General features: G+C 40.1%; 1 protein-coding gene across 1 annotated transcript in view; it reads left to right on the forward strand.

Annotated features, from left to right (window-relative positions):
* The window catches only part of LOC144656588 (uncharacterized), a 507,005-nt gene extending 500,634 nt beyond the window's left edge, over positions 1–6,371 (forward strand). The window contains exon 12 of the mRNA XM_078516809.1: positions 6,296–6,371. Coding sequence (XP_078372935.1) covers positions 6,296–6,371 — 76 coding nt within the window. The remainder of the gene's footprint in view (positions 1–6,295) is intronic.
* The last annotated feature ends 14,376 nt before the right edge of the window (positions 6,372–20,747 follow it).

Genomic DNA, 20,747 nt, shown 5'->3' on the forward strand with positions numbered 1-20,747 from the left:
AACCTGCGGCACAAAATAGAATTATGCAAAATAGAATCATTCTGTAAATGTTCGTTTGATGCAAAACGTCCAGAAAAAGGCGTTCTAGTCTGTTCAGGTTTCTTTCTAGAATGTCAACGTAGTCTTGGTCAATGTCGAAATCTGTTGCTCCCTCAGAGATTGGCCAAAAGTGATGTCAAGAAAAAGAAAACTAAAGAATAAAAAAATGAAAATTTATAGACATAGCACGCCAATAGCACAGAGCTTAACATTGGCGACATTGTACGTTACTTGCTTATTTTCGTCATTCTGAAAAATGAATTTTTAATATCCATGTTCCGTTATTTATTTTTATTTTTTTACCCGTGAACCGTGCCAGAGACCGCCCTTGTAAGACTCGCTACGAAGCAGCACAAGAGAAAAAAGCAGAAAGCACAAATATACGAATCATCTTCGACGCATCAGCTAAGGAATATCAAACTAGTTCCTCCTTAAACGATTGTAGATTGGAGACTGAGCCTCCACTCTAAAACATACTCTGGATTGTGCTGGTTCAAAACCGTTTCAAAGCTAGCTGTTGCGCTTTGTGGCGATTTTTAGCAGTTAGTCTTGCAGGTACACACATGTTTTAGGCTTTGATATTTACTTGTCCGTTGTTAGGTTTAACACAGCCACTGTTTCTTCTTGGTGGAACTCTAAAGCAACGGCTAGAAAACTTGAAAGCCAAATATCACGAAGATTTTGAGGATCGTTAGTGGAAGAATTACCACTGCCCAGGGCGCAATTTATAATTTGAAAAGGTTACAGTCTTAGAATATTGAGAAGCGGAGTTTAAACTACATACATGCCACTCTTATGTGGTGGTGGCTAACGCTCAATTGAGAGACGAAGGGAAAATATATGACAAGGAAAATTTGTGCGTGAAAGCCAAAAAAGCAAAGTTACCGAGACTATTTTTGGAGCAAGCAGAAAGATACCATGGTCGTGATCTTTACTAAAGGCTCTGTGGAAACTAGTTAGAGAGAAACTCTGAGTAGTTAGGCATAAGTAATTGACCCTCTTGGAGTGGCAAGCTTTCTAGCCCACAGCCTGAGTAATGAGGCTGTAGGGCTTTTGCTTCTTTGAAGTGGCAAGTCCAACAGCTTGGGTAAGACGATCTATACTACAAATCGACTCGCAGAGAGGTGGGGGGGAATAGAGAAACTGGTAAAACAGTGTTGCAAGTTCAAGGAATACCTAATTTATAAAGTAAGAATTTCCTGCAGGCTAGCTACAGCCAAAGGCAGTCCATTTTTTGTTTACATGTCTTCGGTGATACTGTTGGCACAGTAACTGCGACGGCAGTGTACGGATTATTCTTTAAGAGTCGGGCGCAAACCAAGATCTTTAACCCGAGCCATTCACCTCGAACTGGTACCAAATTTAACGGATAAGCAGTTCATCAGTATCCGCACATTTTGCATCGCAAAGGAGCAAAGTCCAATATGATCAACGCTTATAACGGTAGAAATTTTACAGGTACAGCAAACAGGTCGAGTAAGGTGGTGATCCCAACTTCACTTTGACAGTTTTTTGCCAAAACACGCAATCAGTTACTATACAAGGAAATGTTCATATATATCAGATTTTTGACAGTTCGAACCATATTTCAGCTTCGATGCAGTTAATATACAACAGACTTAACAGCACGATTCACTTTAACCCTAAACAATACAAAGAAGTTCAAAGATAGCCTAAGGAGTCCTTTCATCACTCGTGTTCCTGACGCAAGAGGGACTGGGTACACAGGCATCTCAGCGAAAATAACTACACTTACTCTTGGTGATGTGGGTGGGGATTACTATACAGGAGGCTATTACGAAAAGGGGATGCCTTTGTCAGACTGGAGGTATATCACCCTGTATGTCTGCTTGCCTGTCTTTTTTTCTGTCCAACTCCCTGGCTGCTGCATGCCTGCCTGCCTGTCTGTCTGTCTGTCTAGTCTGTCTGACTGTCTGTCTGCCTGTTTGTCCGACTGTCTGTGTGTGTGTGTCTGTCAGTCAAAATGTTGCTGAATTACAGAAAACTTCTTAAAAGTGGCTCATAACAAATAATTTAAGTTTTAACTGTCGTGGGCCACATAATAATTACAATTGGTGACAATAATTATTATTGGTGGCTTGATGCAAATAGGACAATATATCACTGTATATAATTTGCTTATCCAGCTTTCGCTCGATTACTGATTACGGATTAATTTAAGGGCAAACGGCCGTAAAGTTTTGAAAGTAACAACCATTGTTACTGTCACATTTAACAGTGTTTTCCTTTCATTACTTCTGGTGGGTAGCTTCGTTCGAGGGGTCGATACTTTTAATCATCTTAAAGGTGTGGCATATAAGGGTCGATCTGTCTTACTGTAATCGTACAATATGTGATTTTGTTTTTCGCAGGTACCTTAGCCACAATAAAATAGAAGTGCTGCCTGAAGGAATATTTGAGAACCTATCAAGTCTAGTTGTTTTGTAAGTACATGCATCTGACAAGTATTTAATTAAGGAGGCTATTAACGGTTTCCAGCACTTTCCATCTCTTATACTTTGATGGATCAGTACTGCAAACCTTTTACAGTTGCTCCTACAATAATGGTACCAAACAAATGCCCAATCATTGGTAACAACAGTTTAACCTGTTTAGAACTGCTACAAACTGGATAATGATCAAAATATTAAAATACAACTTTTTGCAAAACTAAAAGGGCAGACTATAAATGAATTTTAAAATCAAATACAAATGTAAATAGCCTAATTAATTGTAAATATTTTTAACTTTTAATACTTTTAATTTACAAGACCCCACAAGCTGTAAGCTTTTATCCAAATCGTGTTTTTAAATAAAGGCAAATTACTTACTTACTTACTTATTGAGCTTGAACTCTAATGTTTATGCCGAATATAAAACCGACTGACTTTTTGACTTTGAACGTACCAATTCTCGTTCCATAAACTAAACTGATTAACTGAAGGTTTATGCTTCGTTTACTGGTATTTTACGTTGTTCTTGTTAACCCGTCTTGTCTGTTTCTCTGGCTGGCCGAATTTTTTTTAAATTACAAAATGGTAAAAATTGTTATAATGAGAATATTTAAAACTAGCTCATATCAAATAAATTAGTTTTAATCGCCTCAAAAACTAAATTTGAAAGTACTGCTTCTGATTATAACGTTGCCAACTTTGGCTATTCTCGTGACTTTAAGTTAGGCGTTACGAACATGTCTCTGCTTCCCAATCTCTCGGTATTTGCATGGATGATAAAAGACTGTCGAGGAATACCCTAAATTTGGCGAAAAAGGGTCATTTGGAGTGGGTGGCAGTGGGAGGCTGTAGTAGTGTATTACATGTAGCCCAGCGGTTACTCATAAGAGTACATCCGGGATGCGAAGAGTGTGTAGTGAGCGGGAAAGCATGTACTGTGTGTACGGGCGTGTGTTCTGCTTTAAAAGCAGCTGTAAGCCTTTGTGGCCTTTGAACACTAAAAATTGGCGACGAGGATGTCGCACTCAGTGGAACGAGCGTTGTCGCCCTAAGATTTAACCGGTTCTTCCTTTCAGGTCGCCAAACGGTGGCGACAGTGGAAGCGATTTTACCAATATTACATCGATGGCAAAGGAATTACGAACGCCTCTCGAAAGAAAGCTCAATTACTTCATTTAGCGGGCATGGAAGTCCAAGATATTTTCGAAGTCGTTCCGGATTCAGGACCGATCAATGCCGAGGAGGGTAACGAGTATGTAGTGTGTCTTCGTACGCTTGATGGAGGGACTGGATGGGGGGGTACAAATGTCAGTTGTCAGTTAAATTTTAGGCGATTTGTCAGTTGTCAGTTAAATTTTAGGCCATTTGTCAGTTGTCTGTTACTTGACTGTTAATAATTAACCGTGTAACTAAATTATTTACTTCTGACCCAAAAGCTAGCTCGATTGGCACATATAACGTAAAGTATATCGTTAATTCAAGATTCTTACTTAAAGAACTATTGTTTCTCAGATTTGGAGTTAAAACCATTGCAATTGCATTACAACCTGAGATAAAAATTTAAGCGTTAACTTGCCTACCGATGATCACCTATATCAGTCTAAATCTACCTATTTATCTTCAACACTTTATACTTAATAGACCTTAATAAATATCAAGAAGAGTTTACGGAGCAAAATAAAATATCTTGAGAATTTGAGTAAAACCGCGAGTATCGTATTTTCTCGATTGAAAAAGCTGGCTTCTAATAAAGCCGAGTTTCCACGGTGGAAGTATGAAAACCTGTACTGGTCTGTAATAAAAAATTTGCATTATACTCAAAAGTAATGTATAAAGGTCTCCGCACACGTGGGGTCAAGACGCAGGGACATGTTGCAGCAATATGAAGCAGCGACAAAATCATGTGTTGTTCACACTGAGGGGACATGCAGCAGGGACGATGATATTTGAGTCAGCATGAAAAAGTGTCGAAAATCCAAGGAATTGACCCTGAGAGTTATGATAATCATTAGTGAATTGGTATTTCTAATGGATTGGTATTACATTTGCAGTGCGAAGTGTTTTCAGTAACATTTTGTTTTTAGCTGTGAATTACCGCTATTTTTAGCCACTGTTTTAACCCTTGAATTACATAATGGTCAACTGATACGACTGAAATGTGACATGTACATGCATTATAACCAGATTTCTACCTGAAACAAACGCGCTCGGTGGTTCACATTGCCGCAACGTTTCAAAATTTAGTTTTATATACACAGTGCCACAGTAATTATAACATATATAACGCCAAGAGAAATAATTAAGTATCAAACACATCGTACATTGCAACAAAAATGGGAACAAGAAACACGTAGTCGTACCTGGTAGGATTTCTGGACTAACTGGCATAATTCATATTTATATCAATACAAAATACAAATGCACTTATAATACATACTGTTCATTTCGCTTCCTGTGCCATCCAGTAAGCTTGGTAGTTCGAGCTTCCACTGGCCGTCTGTGGTGATGACGAAGTTGTCGCTTTTCCCACTCTCATTCGGTGCCATTCGGAAAAGCTTGATGTCAAAGTCACCAAGGCCGCATTTTCTAGTTAAATCTTTGAGGCCAAGGAATGCCACAAGGTGCTTTTTGAGCGCATGAACTGTATTTATATCATTTATCGGAATACGGCTTCTAAATCGATCGAAAGCCGAGTTCGAGTCAACTCTGTAAAAGCTTACAATAGCTTTTACAACGCCAGCATTGGCGGCCATTGCATAAACTGGCGCGTGTTCAGCGTAACTTTGAGATCGTAGCTGGTAATATGACCCTGATGTACAAGGGTCATACAGTGAATCATTAACGAAATATGAAACCCTAGCGTCCCGCTGCTGAGATTCGTATAAAACGTACATTTGTTTGACGAAAAGAGTCAAAGAGTGTTATTTACAACGGGTTTTTTAGGATTAACGATGCTCATGTGGGTTATTTAGGACAGTTTGGTCAGTTGTCAGTTGTCAGTAAAAGCCACTACAAATGTCAGTTGTCAGTTAGATTTTAGGCGATTTGTCAGTTGTCAGTTAAAATTTTGGCCATTTGTCAGTTGTCAGTTAACCCCATCCAGACCCTCTTGATGCTCATTTTCGCGCCGTGGACGAAGTCCATGTTTTTTCCACAGCCGCCCAGACGTTGTATTCGATTTAGGTGATTATAAGACAATGTATGAGAATACTTTGAAAATTGCTCGAAATTGTACTTGTATGAAAGATTTGAATAAAAATTTCTTACCTTATGTTTATCATGCGTTATTTTGACATTTCTGTGCCTCTGGAGTGGGTTTAAAGCCGTTTAGACGAGTTTTTCTTTCCGACGTTGTCGCCATGGCGCGGTCGCTTAGCTAAATTTTTGAATCTTGTGCCCGAGATAACTTTTCACGCATTCAGACAAAGCAAAAGTGGAAACCCAGCGCTCGAACACGAGCGTTTCTCGGGCGGTTAAAATAAACTTTGGAACCTTAAGCGAAGGAAATCGAAAGAAGAATTATCGACGGCTGTATTGAAGCAATTTTGGTGAGATTCGACACTTTTTGTGGTATTTAAGGAGCTTCGAGTGCGAACCGTTGGCGAACTAGCTATAGGTCACCTGCCTTTCGTTTCTCTTTAGGGGAAGCAACGTCGGAAAGAAAAAACTTCTTTTAAGCATGGACACTGTTAAGGGGTAGCTTCGTTCGAGGGGTCGATACTTTTAATCATCTTAAAGGTGTGGCATATAAGGGTCGATATGTCTTACTGTAATCGTACAATATGTGATTTTGTTTTTCGCAGGTACCTTAGCCACAATAAAATAGAAGTGCTGCCTGAAGGAATATTTGAGAACCTATCAAGTCTAGTTGGGTTGTAAGTACATGCATTTGACAAGTATTTAATTAAGGAGGCTATTAACGGTTTCCAGCACTTTCCATCTCTTATACTTTGATGGATCAGTACTGCAAACCTTTTACAGTTGCTCCTACAATAATGGTACCAAACAAATGCCCAATCATTGGTAACAACAGTTTAACCTGTTTAGAACTGCTACAAACTGGATAATGATCAAAATATTAAAATACAACTTTTTGCAAAACTAAAAGGGCAGACTATAAATGAATTTTAAAATCAAATACAAATGTAAATAGCCTAATTAATTGTAAATATTTTTAACTTTTAATACTTTTAATTTACAAGACCCCACAAGCTGTAAGCTTTTATCCAAATCGTGTTTTTAAATAAAGGCAAATTACTTACTTACTTACTTATTGAGCTTGAACTCTAATGTTTATGCCGAATATAAAACCGACTGACTTTTTGACTTTGAACGTACCAATTCTCGTTCCATAAACTAAACTGATTAACTGAAGGTTTATGCTTCGTTTACTGGTATTTTACGTTGTTCTTGTTAACCCGTCTTGTCTGTTTCTCTGGCTGGCCGAATTTTTTTTAAATTACAAAATGGTAAAAATTGTTATAATGAGAATATTTAAAACTAGCTCATATCAAATAAATTAGTTTTAATCGCCTCAAAAACTAAATTTGAAAGTACTGCTTCTGATTATAACGTTGCCAACTTTGGCTATTCTCGTGACTTTAAGTTAGGCGTTACGAACATGTCTCTGCTTCCCAATCTCTCGGTATTTGCATGGATGATAAAAGACTGTCGAGGAATACCCTAAATTTGGCGAAAAAGGGTCATTTGGAGTGGGTGGCAGTGGGAGGCTGTAGTAGTGTATTACATGTAGCCCAGCGGTTACTCATAAGAGTACATCCGGGATGCGAAGAGTGTGTAGTGAGCGGGAAAGCATGTACTGTGTGTACGGGCGTGTGTTCTGCTTTAAAAGCAGCTGTAAGCCTTTGTGGCCTTTGAACACTAAAAATTGGCGACGAGGATGTCGCACTCAGTGGAACGAGCGTTGTCGCCCTAAGATTTAACCGGTTCTTCCTTTCAGGTCGCCAAACGGTGGCGACAGTGGAAGCGATTTTACCAATATTACATCGATGGCAAAGGAATTACGAACGCCTCTCGAAAGAAAGCTCAATTACTTCATTTAGCGGGCATGGAAGTCCAAGATATTTTCGAAGTCGTTCCGGATTCAGGACCGATCAATGCCGAGGAGGGTAACGAGTATGTAGTGTGTCTTCGTACGCTTGATGGAGGGACTGGATGGGGGGGTACAAATGTCAGTTGTCAGTTAAATTTTAGGCGATTTGTCAGTTGTCAGTTAAATTTTAGGCCATTTGTCAGTTGTCTGTTACTTGACTGTTAATAATTAACCGTGTAACTAAATTATTTACTTCTGACCCAAAAGCTAGCTCGATTGGCACATATAACGTAAAGTATATCGTTAATTCAAGATTCTTACTTAAAGAACTATTGTTTCTCAGATTTGGAGTTAAAACCATTGCAATTGCATTACAACCTGAGATAAAAATTTAAGCGTTAACTTGCCTACCGATGATCACCTATATCAGTCTAAATCTACCTATTTATCTTCAACACTTTATACTTAATAGACCTTAATAAATATCAAGAAGAGTTTACGGAGCAAAATAAAATATCTTGAGAATTTGAGTAAAACCGCGAGTATCGTATTTTCTCGATTGAAAAAGCTGGCTTCTAATAAAGCCGAGTTTCCACGGTGGAAGTATGAAAACCTGTACTGGTCTGTAATAAAAAATTTGCATTATACTCAAAAGTAATGTATAAAGGTCTCCGCACACGTGGGGTCAAGACGCAGGGACATGTTGCAGCAATATGAAGCAGCGACAAAATCATGTGTTGTTCACACTGAGGGGACATGCAGCAGGGACGATGATATTTGAGTCAGCATGAAAAAGTGTCGAAAATCCAAGGAATTGACCCTGAGAGTTATGATAATCATTAGTGAATTGGTATTTCTAATGGATTGGTATTACATTTGCAGTGCGAAGTGTTTTCAGTAACATTTTGTTTTTAGCTGTGAATTACCGCTATTTTTAGCCACTGTTTTAACCCTTGAATTACATAATGGTCAACTGATACGACTGAAATGTGACATGTACATGCATTATAACCAGATTTCTACCTGAAACAAACGCGCTCGGTGGTTCACATTGCCGCAACGTTTCAAAATTTAGTTTTATATACACAGTGCCACAGTAATTATAACATATATAACGCCAAGAGAAATAATTAAGTATCAAACACATCGTACATTGCAACAAAAATGGGAACAAGAAACACGTAGTCGTACCTGGTAGGATTTCTGGACTAACTGGCATAATTCATATTTATATCAATACAAAATACAAATGCACTTATAATACATACTGTTCATTTCGCTTCCTGTGCCATCCAGTAAGCTTGGTAGTTCGAGCTTCCACTGGCCGTCTGTGGTGATGACGAAGTTGTCGCTTTTCCCACTCTCATTCGGTGCCATTCGGAAAAGCTTGATGTCAAAGTCACCAAGGCCGCATTTTCTAGTTAAATCTTTGAGGCCAAGGAATGCCACAAGGTGCTTTTTGAGCGCATGAACTGTATTTATATCATTTATCGGAATACGGCTTCTAAATCGATCGAAAGCCGAGTTCGAGTCAACTCTGTAAAAGCTTACAATAGCTTTTACAACGCCAGCATTGGCGGCCATTGCATAAACTGGCGCGTGTTCAGCGTAACTTTGAGATCGTAGCTGGTAATATGACCCTGATGTACAAGGGTCATACAGTGAATCATTAACGAAATATGAAACCCTAGCGTCCCGCTGCTGAGATTCGTATAAAACGTACATTTGTTTGACGAAAAGAGTCAAAGAGTGTTATTTACAACGGGTTTTTTAGGATTAACGATGCTCATGTGGGTTATTTAGGACAGTTTGGTCAGTTGTCAGTTGTCAGTAAAAGCCACTACAAATGTCAGTTGTCAGTTAGATTTTAGGCGATTTGTCAGTTGTCAGTTAAAATTTTGGCCATTTGTCAGTTGTCAGTTAACCCCATCCAGACCCTCTTGATGCTCATTTTCGCGCCGTGGACGAAGTCCATGTTTTTTCCACAGCCGCCCAGACGTTGTATTCGATTTAGGTGATTATAAGACAATGTATGAGAATACTTTGAAAATTGCTCGAAATTGTACTTGTATGAAAGATTTGAATAAAAATTTCTTACCTTATGTTTATCATGCGTTATTTTGACATTTCTGTGCCTCTGGAGTGGGTTTAAAGCCGTTTAGACGAGTTTTTCTTTCCGACGTTGTCGCCATGGCGCGGTCGCTTAGCTAAATTTTTGAATCTTGTGCCCGAGATAACTTTTCACGCATTCAGACAAAGCAAAAGTGGAAACCCAGCGCTCGAACACGAGCGTTTCTCGGGCGGTTAAAATAAACTTTGGAACCTTAAGCGAAGGAAATCGAAAGAAGAATTATCGACGGCTGTATTGAAGCAATTTTGGTGAGATTCGACACTTTTTGTGGTATTTAAGGAGCTTCGAGTGCGAACCGTTGGCGAACTAGCTATAGGTCACCTGCCTTTCGTTTCTCTTTAGGGGAAGCAACGTCGGAAAGAAAAACTTCTTTTAAGCATGGACACTGTTAAGGGGTAGCTTCGTTCGAGGGGTCGATACTTTTAATCATCTTAAAGGTGTGGCATATAAGGGTCGATATGTCTTACTGTAATCGTACAATATGTGATTTTGTTTTTCGCAGGTACCTTAGCCACAATAAAATAGAAGTGCTGCCTGAAGGAATATTTGAGAACCTATCAAGTCTAGTTGGGTTGTAAGTACATGCATTTGACAAGTATTTAATTAAGGAGGCTATTAACGGTTTCCAGCACTTTCCATCTCTTATACTTTGATGGATCAGTACTGCAAACCTTTTACAGTTGCTCCTACAATAATGGTACCAAACAAATGCCCAATCATTGGTAACAACAGTTTAACCTGTTTAGAACTGCTACAAACTGGATAATGATCAAAATATTAAAATACAACTTTTTGCAAAACTAAAAGGGCAGACTATAAATGAATTTTAAAATCAAATACAAATGTAAATAGCCTAATTAATTGTAAATATTTTTAACTTTTAATACTTTTAATTTACAAGACCCCACAAGCTGTAAGCTTTTATCCAAATCGTGTTTTTAAATAAAGGCAAATTACTTACTTACTTACTTATTGAGCTTGAACTCTAATGTTTATGCCGAATATAAAACCGACTGACTTTTTGACTTTGAACGTACCAATTCTCGTTCCATAAACTAAACTGATTAACTGAAGGTTTATGCTTCGTTTACTGGTATTTTACGTTGTTCTTGTTAACCCGTCTTGTCTGTTTCTCTGGCTGGCCGAATTTTTTTTAAATTACAAAATGGTAAAAATTGTTATAATGAGAATATTTAAAACTAGCTCATATCAAATAAATTAGTTTTAATCGCCTCAAAAACTAAATTTGAAAGTACTGCTTCTGATTATAACGTTGCCAACTTTGGCTATTCTCGTGACTTTAAGTTAGGCGTTACGAACATGTCTCTGCTTCCCAATCTCTCGGTATTTGCATGGATGATAAAAGACTGTCGAGGAATACCCTAAATTTGGCGAAAAAGGGTCATTTGGAGTGGGTGGCAGTGGGAGGCTGTAGTAGTGTATTACATGTAGCCCAGCGGTTACTCATAAGAGTACATCCGGGATGCGAAGAGTGTGTAGTGAGCGGGAAAGCATGTACTGTGTGTACGGGCGTGTGTTCTGCTTTAAAAGCAGCTGTAAGCCTTTGTGGCCTTTGAACACTAAAAATTGGCGACGAGGATGTCGCACTCAGTGGAACGAGCGTTGTCGCCCTAAGATTTAACCGGTTCTTCCTTTCAGGTCGCCAAACGGTGGCGACAGTGGAAGCGATTTTACCAATATTACATCGATGGCAAAGGAATTACGAACGCCTCTCGAAAGAAAGCTCAATTACTTCATTTAGCGGGCATGGAAGTCCAAGATATTTTCGAAGTCGTTCCGGATTCAGGACCGATCAATGCCGGGGAGGGTAACGAGTATGTAGTGTGTCTTCGTACGCTTGATGGAGGGACTGGATGGGGGGGTACAAATGTCAGTTGTCAGTTAAATTTTAGGCGATTTGTCAGTTGTCAGTTAAATTTTAGGCCATTTGTCAGTTGTCTGTTACTTGACTGTTAATAATTAACCGTGTAACTAAATTATTTACTTCTGACCCAAAAGCTAGCTCGATTGGCACATATAACGTAAAGTATATCGTTAATTCAAGATTCTTACTTAAAGAACTATTGTTTCTCAGATTTGGAGTTAAAACCATTGCAATTGCATTACAACCTGAGATAAAAATTTAAGCGTTAACTTGCCTACCAATGATCACCTATATCAGTCTAAATCTACCTATTTATCTTCAACACTTTATACTTAATAGACCTTAATAAATATCAAGAAGAGTTTACGGAGCAAAATAAAATATCTTGAGAATTTGAGTAAAACCGCGAGTATCGTATTTTCTCGATTGAAAAAGCTGGCTTCTAATAAAGCCGAGTTTCCACGGTGGAAGTATGAAAACCTGTACTGGTCTGTAATAAAAAATTTGCATTATACTCAAAAGTAATGTATAAAGGTCTCCGCACACGTGGGGTCAAGACGCAGGGACATGTTGCAGCAATATGAAGCAGCGACAAAATCATGTGTTGTTCACACTGAGGGGACATGCAGCAGGGACGATGATATTTGAGTCAGCATGAAAAAGTGTCGAAAATCCAAGGAATTGACCCTGAGAGTTATGATAATCATTAGTGAATTGGTATTTCTAATGGATTGGTATTACATTTGCAGTGCGAAGTGTTTTCAGTAACATTTTGTTTTTAGCTGTGAATTACCGCTATTTTTAGCCACTGTTTTAACCCTTGAATTACATAATGGTCAACTGATACGACTGAAATGTGACATGTACATGCATTATAACCAGATTTCTACCTGAAACAAACGCGCTCGGTGGTTCACATTGCCGCAACGTTTCAAAATTTAGTTTTATATACACAGTGCCACAGTAATTATAACATATATAACGCCAAGAGAAATAATTAAGTATCAAACACATCGTACATTGCAACAAAAATGGGAACAAGAAACACGTAGTCGTACCTGGTAGGATTTCTGGACTAACTGGCATAATTCATATTTATATCAATACAAAATACAAATGCACTTATAATACATACTGTTCATTTCGCTTCCTGTGCCATCCAGTAAGCTTGGTAGTTCGAGCTTCCACTGGTCGTCTGTGGTGATGGCGAAGTTGTCGCTTTTCCCACTCTCATTCGGTGCCATTCGGAAAAGCTTGATGTCAAAGTCACCAAGGCCGCATTTTCTAGTTAAATCTTTGAGGCCAAGGAATGCCACAAGGTGCTTTTTGAGCGCATGAACTGTATTTATATCATTTATCGGAATACGGCTTCTAAATCGATCGAAAGCCGAGTTCGAGTCAACTCTGTAAAAGCTTACAATAGCTTTTACAACGCCAGCATTGGCGGCCATTGCATAAACTGGCGCGTGTTCAGCGTAACTTTGAGATCGTAGCTGGTAATATGACCCTGATGTACAAGGGTCATACAGTGAATCATTAACGAAATATGAAACCCTAGCGTCCCGCTGCTGAGATTCGTATAAAACGTACATTTGTTTGACGAAAAGAGTCAAAGAGTGTTATTTACAACGGGTTTTTTAGGATTAACGATGCTCATGTGGGTTATTTAGGACAGTTTGGTCAGTTGTCAGTTGTCAGTAAAAGCCACTACAAATGTCAGTTGTCAGTTAGATTTTAGGCGATTTGTCAGTTGTCAGTTAAAATTTTGGCCATTTGTCAGTTGTCAGTTAACCCCATCCAGACCCTCTTGATGCTCATTTTCGCGCCGTGGACGAAGTCCATGTTTTTTCCACAGCCGCCCAGACGTTGTATTCGATTTAGGTGATTATAAGACAATGTATGAGAATACTTTGAAAATTGCTCGAAATTGTACTTGTATGAAAGATTTGAATAAAAATTTCTTACCTTATGTTTATCATGCGTTATTTTGACATTTCTGTGCCTCTGGAGTGGGTTTAAAGCCGTTTAGACGAGTTTTTCTTTCCGACGTTGTCGCCATGGCGCGGTCGCTTAGCTAAATTTTTGAATCTTGTGCCCGAGATAACTTTTCACGCATTCAGACAAAGCAAAAGTGGAAACCCAGCGCTCGAACACGAGCGTTTCTCGGGCGGTTAAAATAAACTTTGGAACCTTAAGCGAAGGAAATCGAAAGAAGAATTATCGACGGCTGTATTGAAGCAATTTTGGTGAGATTCGACACTTTTTGTGGTATTTAAGGAGCTTCGAGTGCGAACCGTTGGCGAACTAGCTATAGGTCACCTGCCTTTCGTTTCTCTTTAGGGGAAGCAACGTCGGAAAGAAAAACTTGTCTAAACGGCTTTAAACCCACTCCAGAAGCACAGAAATGTCAAAATAACGCATGATAAACATAAGGTAATACATTTTTATTCAAATCTTCAATACAAGTTCTATTTCGAGCAATTTTCAAAGTATTCTCATACATTGTCTTATAATCACCTAAATCGAATACAACGTCTGGGCGACCTGTGGTTTTTCGACAACTTGCGTTGACTAAGGGGGAGACCGCTGATAAATTTATCGTTCGTTTACGGAAACAAGCTTGTCACTGTAATTTTGGCGCAGCTTTGGTGAAAAATTTGTCAGATCATCTGATCGAAAAGCTCCCCGATGTTGAACTGAAGAAGAAATTACTCGAGGTGAATAATATTACGCTAGAGGCTGCGATGGATAAGGTCCGAAAGTGGGAAGCTTCGCGTAAGCAAGTGAGTCAAATGCCGGTTACGCCAAGTCAAGACCGACAAGAACCTGGAGCAAGTGTTGGAGCAGGGACTAATGCTGTCGAACAAAGGTCTGGGCGTGGATCGAAAGGTAAAAGGGTTTGTTTTAACTGTAGAAAAGAAGGTTACTTGGCTAAAGACGGCAATTGTCCAGCTCGTGGACGGAAGTGCAGGACACTATGCTAGCTGTTGCAAGGGGGGAAGGATCCAAAAGTTTGGAAAAACAAATATTACTTAACGACGGGGAGGCCGGAAGACATCAGAGTTGAGAAAAAGCAGGCCAATCTTGTAGAGGGATCGTTGGAACCCTCCAGGTGAGAATGATTCATTTGCCTTTACCGTAGAAGAGCAGACATGCAATTTGGCCGCTTCTGCTGAGCCAGTGCTTTGTGTAAGCATTGGGACAGTAAACAGGGATGTGTTGGTTGACTCTGGACCTGGGAGCAATCTTTTAAGCATGGACACTGTTAAGGAGTTAAAACATCAGTAGCTTCAGGCGCAACTCTGCACAAGAAAGTTGTATGCTTATGTGGGTCGTGCGCTTGAAATCGAAGGTCAGTTTCAGTCAGAAGACTCTGTTGGTAAAACGAAGATTGTGGCAGATTTCGTTGTTGTCAAAACAGGTCGTTGTTTGCTAGGATATTCGACTGCCCTGCATCTTGGAATCTTTCGAGTGGATCCAGCAGGAACTCTTGCCACAGGGCTTTTCAAGTCAACCGCAGACACCCTCAGAAGTTCGTAGCTTGTTGGGTCTCGTTGGATTCAGTGCCAGGTTTATACCCGATTTTACAACAACTGCTGATCCCTTAAGAAGACTTGCCAGAAAAGGAAAACTGTTTATGTGGGGCGACTTGACTTTTCAGAAATTGAAAAGTCAAGTTGCAAGTGCACCAGTCTTTGATAAGAACGCACCTACTCGTGTTATTGCAGATGCCAGTCCAGTGGAGCTTGGAACAGTGCTGGTCCAATAGAAGAATGGAGATAGTCGTGCTGTCTGTTACACAAGTCGTAGTTTGAGCCAAGTGGAGGGCCGTTATAGTCAAACCGAGAAAGAAGCACTAGCCCTAGTTTGGGCATGTCAACGTTTCCACTTCTAATTGTATGGGCTGCCACAGTTTGACCTCGTAACAGACCATGAAGCACTCAAAATAATCTATTCCAAGGAAGTCCAAACCTTCAGCCCGGAAAGAGCGCTGAGTTCTGCATATACAACCGTACAACTATCAAGTCTGTTAGGTGTCATCGAGAAAGAATATTGCAGATGCCCTTTCCCGACTGACAAATATACCTGCCTCAGATCAGTCCCCGGAGGACGATGGATACATACGCATGGTAGCTCTGTATGCTGTCTCCGCTGCGTTGATAATCAAAGAGATTGAACGGATTGTAGCACAAAATCCAGAGTTGCAATCAGTCATAATTTGCCTCATCGAAGAAAAATGGGACATTGTTCTCAAGTCATACTTGCCAGTGCGCAATGAATTGACCTTTATCGGTCATGCAATTCTACTGGGAATGAGAATTGTTGTACCGCAAGCTCTTTGCAAAAGAGTTGTCAGTTTGGCTCACGAGGGGCATGAAGGAGTCGTGAAGACAAACAATAGTATAACAAGTGCTAACTGCGCTAGCTGTACAACAGAACACCAAAGTGAACTGTGAACAGTTTGTTTGGGCTTTTATAGCTAAAGGGTTGTCTGCTGGGAATGCCAGTAGAAAGAACTGTACTTCAGCACAGCTTGGCATTACACGTGTATAATCTTAGCCATGAATAGTGCTGGTCGGCGTCGGGAGCGAGGACCAGGAAGCACCGCGTGCATCTGAAAGCGGGAGATTGCATCGGCGATCTCATTTGAAACCCCGGGGACATGGCAAGCCCGGACTACAAAGTTGTGCTGCATAGAAAGGAGGACGAGCCGCCTGACCAACTCCATTATGCGTGGTACTTTGTAACGCCTAGAATTTATATTAGACACGACCAATATATTGTCACACCAGAATTGGAGGCGTCTCCCGGCAAGAAAGGGGTGCCACATGACGCAAGCAACAACGATGGGAAAGAGTTCTTGCAATTCGATACCTATTTCCCGTTTTTGGTTCAAAAGCATGTGGGGAGGCCAGCCACCCTGGAACCACCTTCACTGGAAATAGCCCCCGAAGCCTAAAGAGCCCGCGGCATCGGTGTAGAGTTCTAGATTCTGAGCTGGAAACGCCCGTTCCAGTTCAAGAGAAAAACTTTCCACATTTCAAGATCCTTAAAGAACTCCTTATTAAGCCGCATGCGGTGGAAACGGCTTGGGATCCCCTCCTGGTCAAATTAATCGCCCGCTGAAGGAAGGTTCTCCTGGGCACCACCACCTTGCATGCAAACTGAAGAGTCCCAATGAGTGATTGTAACTCTACCAGGCGTACTGAGCGACGTATTTTGAAAGCGTTCAACAGTTCATTGATCCTGGAGAGTTTATCCTGTGGTAAGCGGGCCTCCATGCGGACGCTGTCTAAAGCAATGCCCATGAACTCAATCTCCTAGGAGGGGCTTATTGTCTTGGACGCTACGACAGGGACCTCAAGGGACATAAATACCCGTAGCAGAGTGCTAAAGCTAGTTAAAAATGCCAATTTAGACGGTTCGGCAATGACAAAGTCGTCCGTCCACGATGTGAATAACAAGCTGGAGGCCATAGTTACTTTTAAGGATCCATTCAAGCCCGTTCGACAGCTGATTGAAAAGGAACGGGGCACTTCGAAGCCCAAAGGGTAAGTACATGTCTACATAGTATTGGGATAGCCAGCTACAGTGACTAGCCAGCAAGCTCCAGTCGTCCAGATGACTTGGTATCAGGCGGAAGGCTGATTTAAGATCAGTATTGGCCATAAAGGTTCCCCTTCCTAGGGGCTGGAGAATACGGATGGCATCGTCTACCCGCACAAAATCTAAGGGAATAAGGGGTCCTTTGGAATGTGCTCATTAATGTTATCGCCCTGGGGGTAGCAGAGGTTGTAGATAGTGCGCCAGGCAGTTGAATGTTTTTTGGGAACCACGGCCACCGGACGACACGGAAACTTGTGCAGGGGCGGGGAGTGGTAGGGATCCGCTACCCTTCCAAGAGCTACTTCCTTTTGCAGATTGAAAGAAACTTCTTTCGGGTGCTGTACTACCGAAATACGGTTAGGGGAGATGGAAGTCGATGTCAGCCGATCAACTTCCAGTAAAACCATCATTCATTGCCTAGATGCCCAATTCGCAAGACATGGATTGCCCAGAGGCCTGCGCAGCGACAATGGTTCAAACCTGGTGTCCAAGGAAGTAGAAGGGTATTTGAAAGAATCGGAGATTGAGCACCATGACACGGCACCTCTGTGGCCACGGGCAAATGGCCAAGTGGAAAGGCAGAATAAGACGCTTCTGAAATCTGTTAGAGCAGCTCACGCAAAAGGAAAGAATTGGAGGGAGGAGCTAAACAGGTTCCTGTTGGCATACAGGTCAACGCCACATTCGACTACAGGGAAGAGTCCTGCTGAATTGTTGTTTAGAAGTAAGCTTAAAACCAAAATGCCTGAGCTGGTCGATTTGGAAGAGGAGAAAAAAGAAGTCAGTGACCAAGGAATCCGTGATCAGGACACACAGAGAAAGCAGTCGCGTAAGGACTACGCCGACAAGAGGTTTCATGCTAGAGACCGAAATGTGAGAGAAAGAGACACTGTTTCGCTAGAGAAGAAGAATGAAAACAAGCTGTCGTCTTGCTATGAGAATGAACCATATCAGGTGATGTCTCGTTGTGGAGACCAGGTGCTACTGAGATCATCACAGGGAGTTCAGTACAAGCGAGACCTTCTGCATATCAACACAATAAGGTGGTTAGATGACAAAATGTAACAATGGAAACGTTTACAAGCCTAACTAAATGTGCAATTAGAACCAAGCCCTTTAACATGCCAGATCAGAAAGAACAGGGAGCTCCACTACAGGATGCTGAACCACCGACGGAACCGAAGACGGCCGAGATATCACCCATGAAAGAGAATCCAGTACCAACGACAGATTCACCACCTGACCTACCTGCTGCTATACCTACAGCTGAGCAGCCAGTTAGAAGATCTGACAGAATTAGTACTCATCCGAAAGCACTGAACGATAATGTTCTGCACTAAACTTAGGGATTTTTTTACTGTCATATTCATTGCTGTGTTTCAAAAGTAACATTTGAACATTTATATATGAATTTAAAGGGACCGTGTCACGGATTTAAGCCAAACTTAGGCATGGGAAATGACCATCAAATTCGTTTAAATGTATAAAATTACCTCTTACAACAGTGAAGGAATATTTAAAGAACACACCAAATGCAAAAGAAGGTACGGATGGCCAAAAGTGTCGAAGATTGAAACGGATTGCGATGTGGGCTTTTGAAATATGGTCCGGCGGAACAGTTTTCAAAGTTAATCTTGTCTGCTTGTTACTTTAATTTATGACGCCCTGGAGACACATTTAGCTGCAAGGAAGTTATGATTTTGTCATTTAGTATCAAAGAATTAATTTCTTTGCAAACATTTAGTTTCATTGCGAATATTTGGCAAAATTTAATAACATAAGATTAACTTGGCAGTGACATAGTCCCTTTAACCGCAGGGACCATGTTTATGAGTAGTGAGTTTGGTTCGAGTGTAAAAACAAGAAATGAACTCAAAACGCGTGTTTAAAGGAACTTTTCTGTTATTTGACGTAAAGTATTTAAGCGAAGGACGAGATGGATGTAATGTATTACATGTTGGCCAGCGGTTACTCATAAGTGTACATCAATACCCTCAAACGATATGAACACCCAAAACGGACTCCCAACAATATTCACCAAAACTACCAGCTGGTTACTAATCGCACTTGGTATGTTCCCTCAGCTGTCGCACTAAAACAATGTCAATTTATTCATGATTTGTAGTATTTATATGCGATGTTGATAATTTATCATCGCATCGCATTTAAGATTTTGCAAAGAACCATACCGCAATCCGTTTACTCTTCTCAATATTTGTCCATCCACATTTTCTTTTGAATTTGCTGCGTTATTGATATGTTTCTTCGTCATTGTAAGTGGTTAATTTTATGTTTCACTTAATCCTGCGGCCATTTTTCTTGTTTACATTTGGCTTAAATTCATGACACAGTTCCTTTAAGAAAATCAGTTGACTTATACAGAAGGTAGGCCCCTTTTTGTTGTTGTCTTATGATATTCATATAAGGCGTCTTTTCCAGAAAACATGTCACAGTTTGAAAAAGAAAATACCATATTTATTATTTACTATGTCACAGTTTGTTATTTGGGCGATCAGTGTTTATTATGTCAACTTAAAAACATTTTTGAAACTGATCTAAAAGTGTAAAATGATCTTATAAATACTTTTAAGAAACTAAATATTCGCAAACGTTCTGTCGCCTTCGTCAGAAATATAGTTTGAAACAGTGTCACTGCATGCATAATCGGGTCTTATTTGCTGCTAGTCTCCAAAGATGCAAACAAAGGTAACTAAACTTGTGGGAAATGTAAATGTTCAGGAGCGAGAGAATAAAGTAAGCACTTGCAACCCTGAGGCACAAAATAGAATCATGTGAGTGAGTCCATTTAACTTATAAACATGATTCTATTCTGTAAATGTTCGTTTACGGAGTTTCGGTCCTGGATGGAATGCAAAACGTCCAGAAAAAAGCGTTCTAGTCTATTCAGGTTTCTTTCTAGAATTTCAACGTAGTTCAGGTGAATGTCGTAATCTGTTGCTCCCTCGGAGATTGGCCAAAAATGATTTCAAGAGAAAGAAAACTGAAGAAAAAGATGAATGGATATAGACACACAGAAAAATCGAGAGTGTTATGGTAACACCAAAAAGGTGTAAATTCTTGCAGCTGTGTGAACACCAATTTAGTGTTTTATTAACACTGCAACAGTGTACATTTACACCAACATGGTGTAAATTACAAATAATTACGATTATGATTGCGTTTAAAAACACCCACGCAGTGTTATGACAACACATAATCAGGGTAATTTTACTCCAAAAAAGAGTAAGTTAACACCAAAGTCGCGTTATATAACCCAATTGAGGTGTTGAAACACACCACAATGGCGCTTACTTAACACCGCTTTAGTGTTTCTTGTACACTAAATAAGTGTATCAGCGACACTGATATGGTGTAAAACACCTTGCAGCTGTGTGCACACCGAAATTAGGTCAATTTACACCAATGAGTATTTTACACTAAATTCGTGTAAATCAACACTTTTAGTTGTGTTATAACAACACCATACAGGTGCTATGTTAACACTCTTTGTAGTTGACTAAACAGGGAAAGTAGGTAACTTAAGAGTACGTACAGTGATGACTACTGAGGTTTCATTAG

This window comes from Oculina patagonica, chromosome 6 (genome assembly GCF_052425735.1).
Source record: "Oculina patagonica isolate OP01 chromosome 6, crgOcupat, whole genome shotgun sequence".
In the NCBI taxonomy this organism is placed as follows: Eukaryota; Metazoa; Cnidaria; class Anthozoa; order Scleractinia; family Oculinidae; genus Oculina; species Oculina patagonica.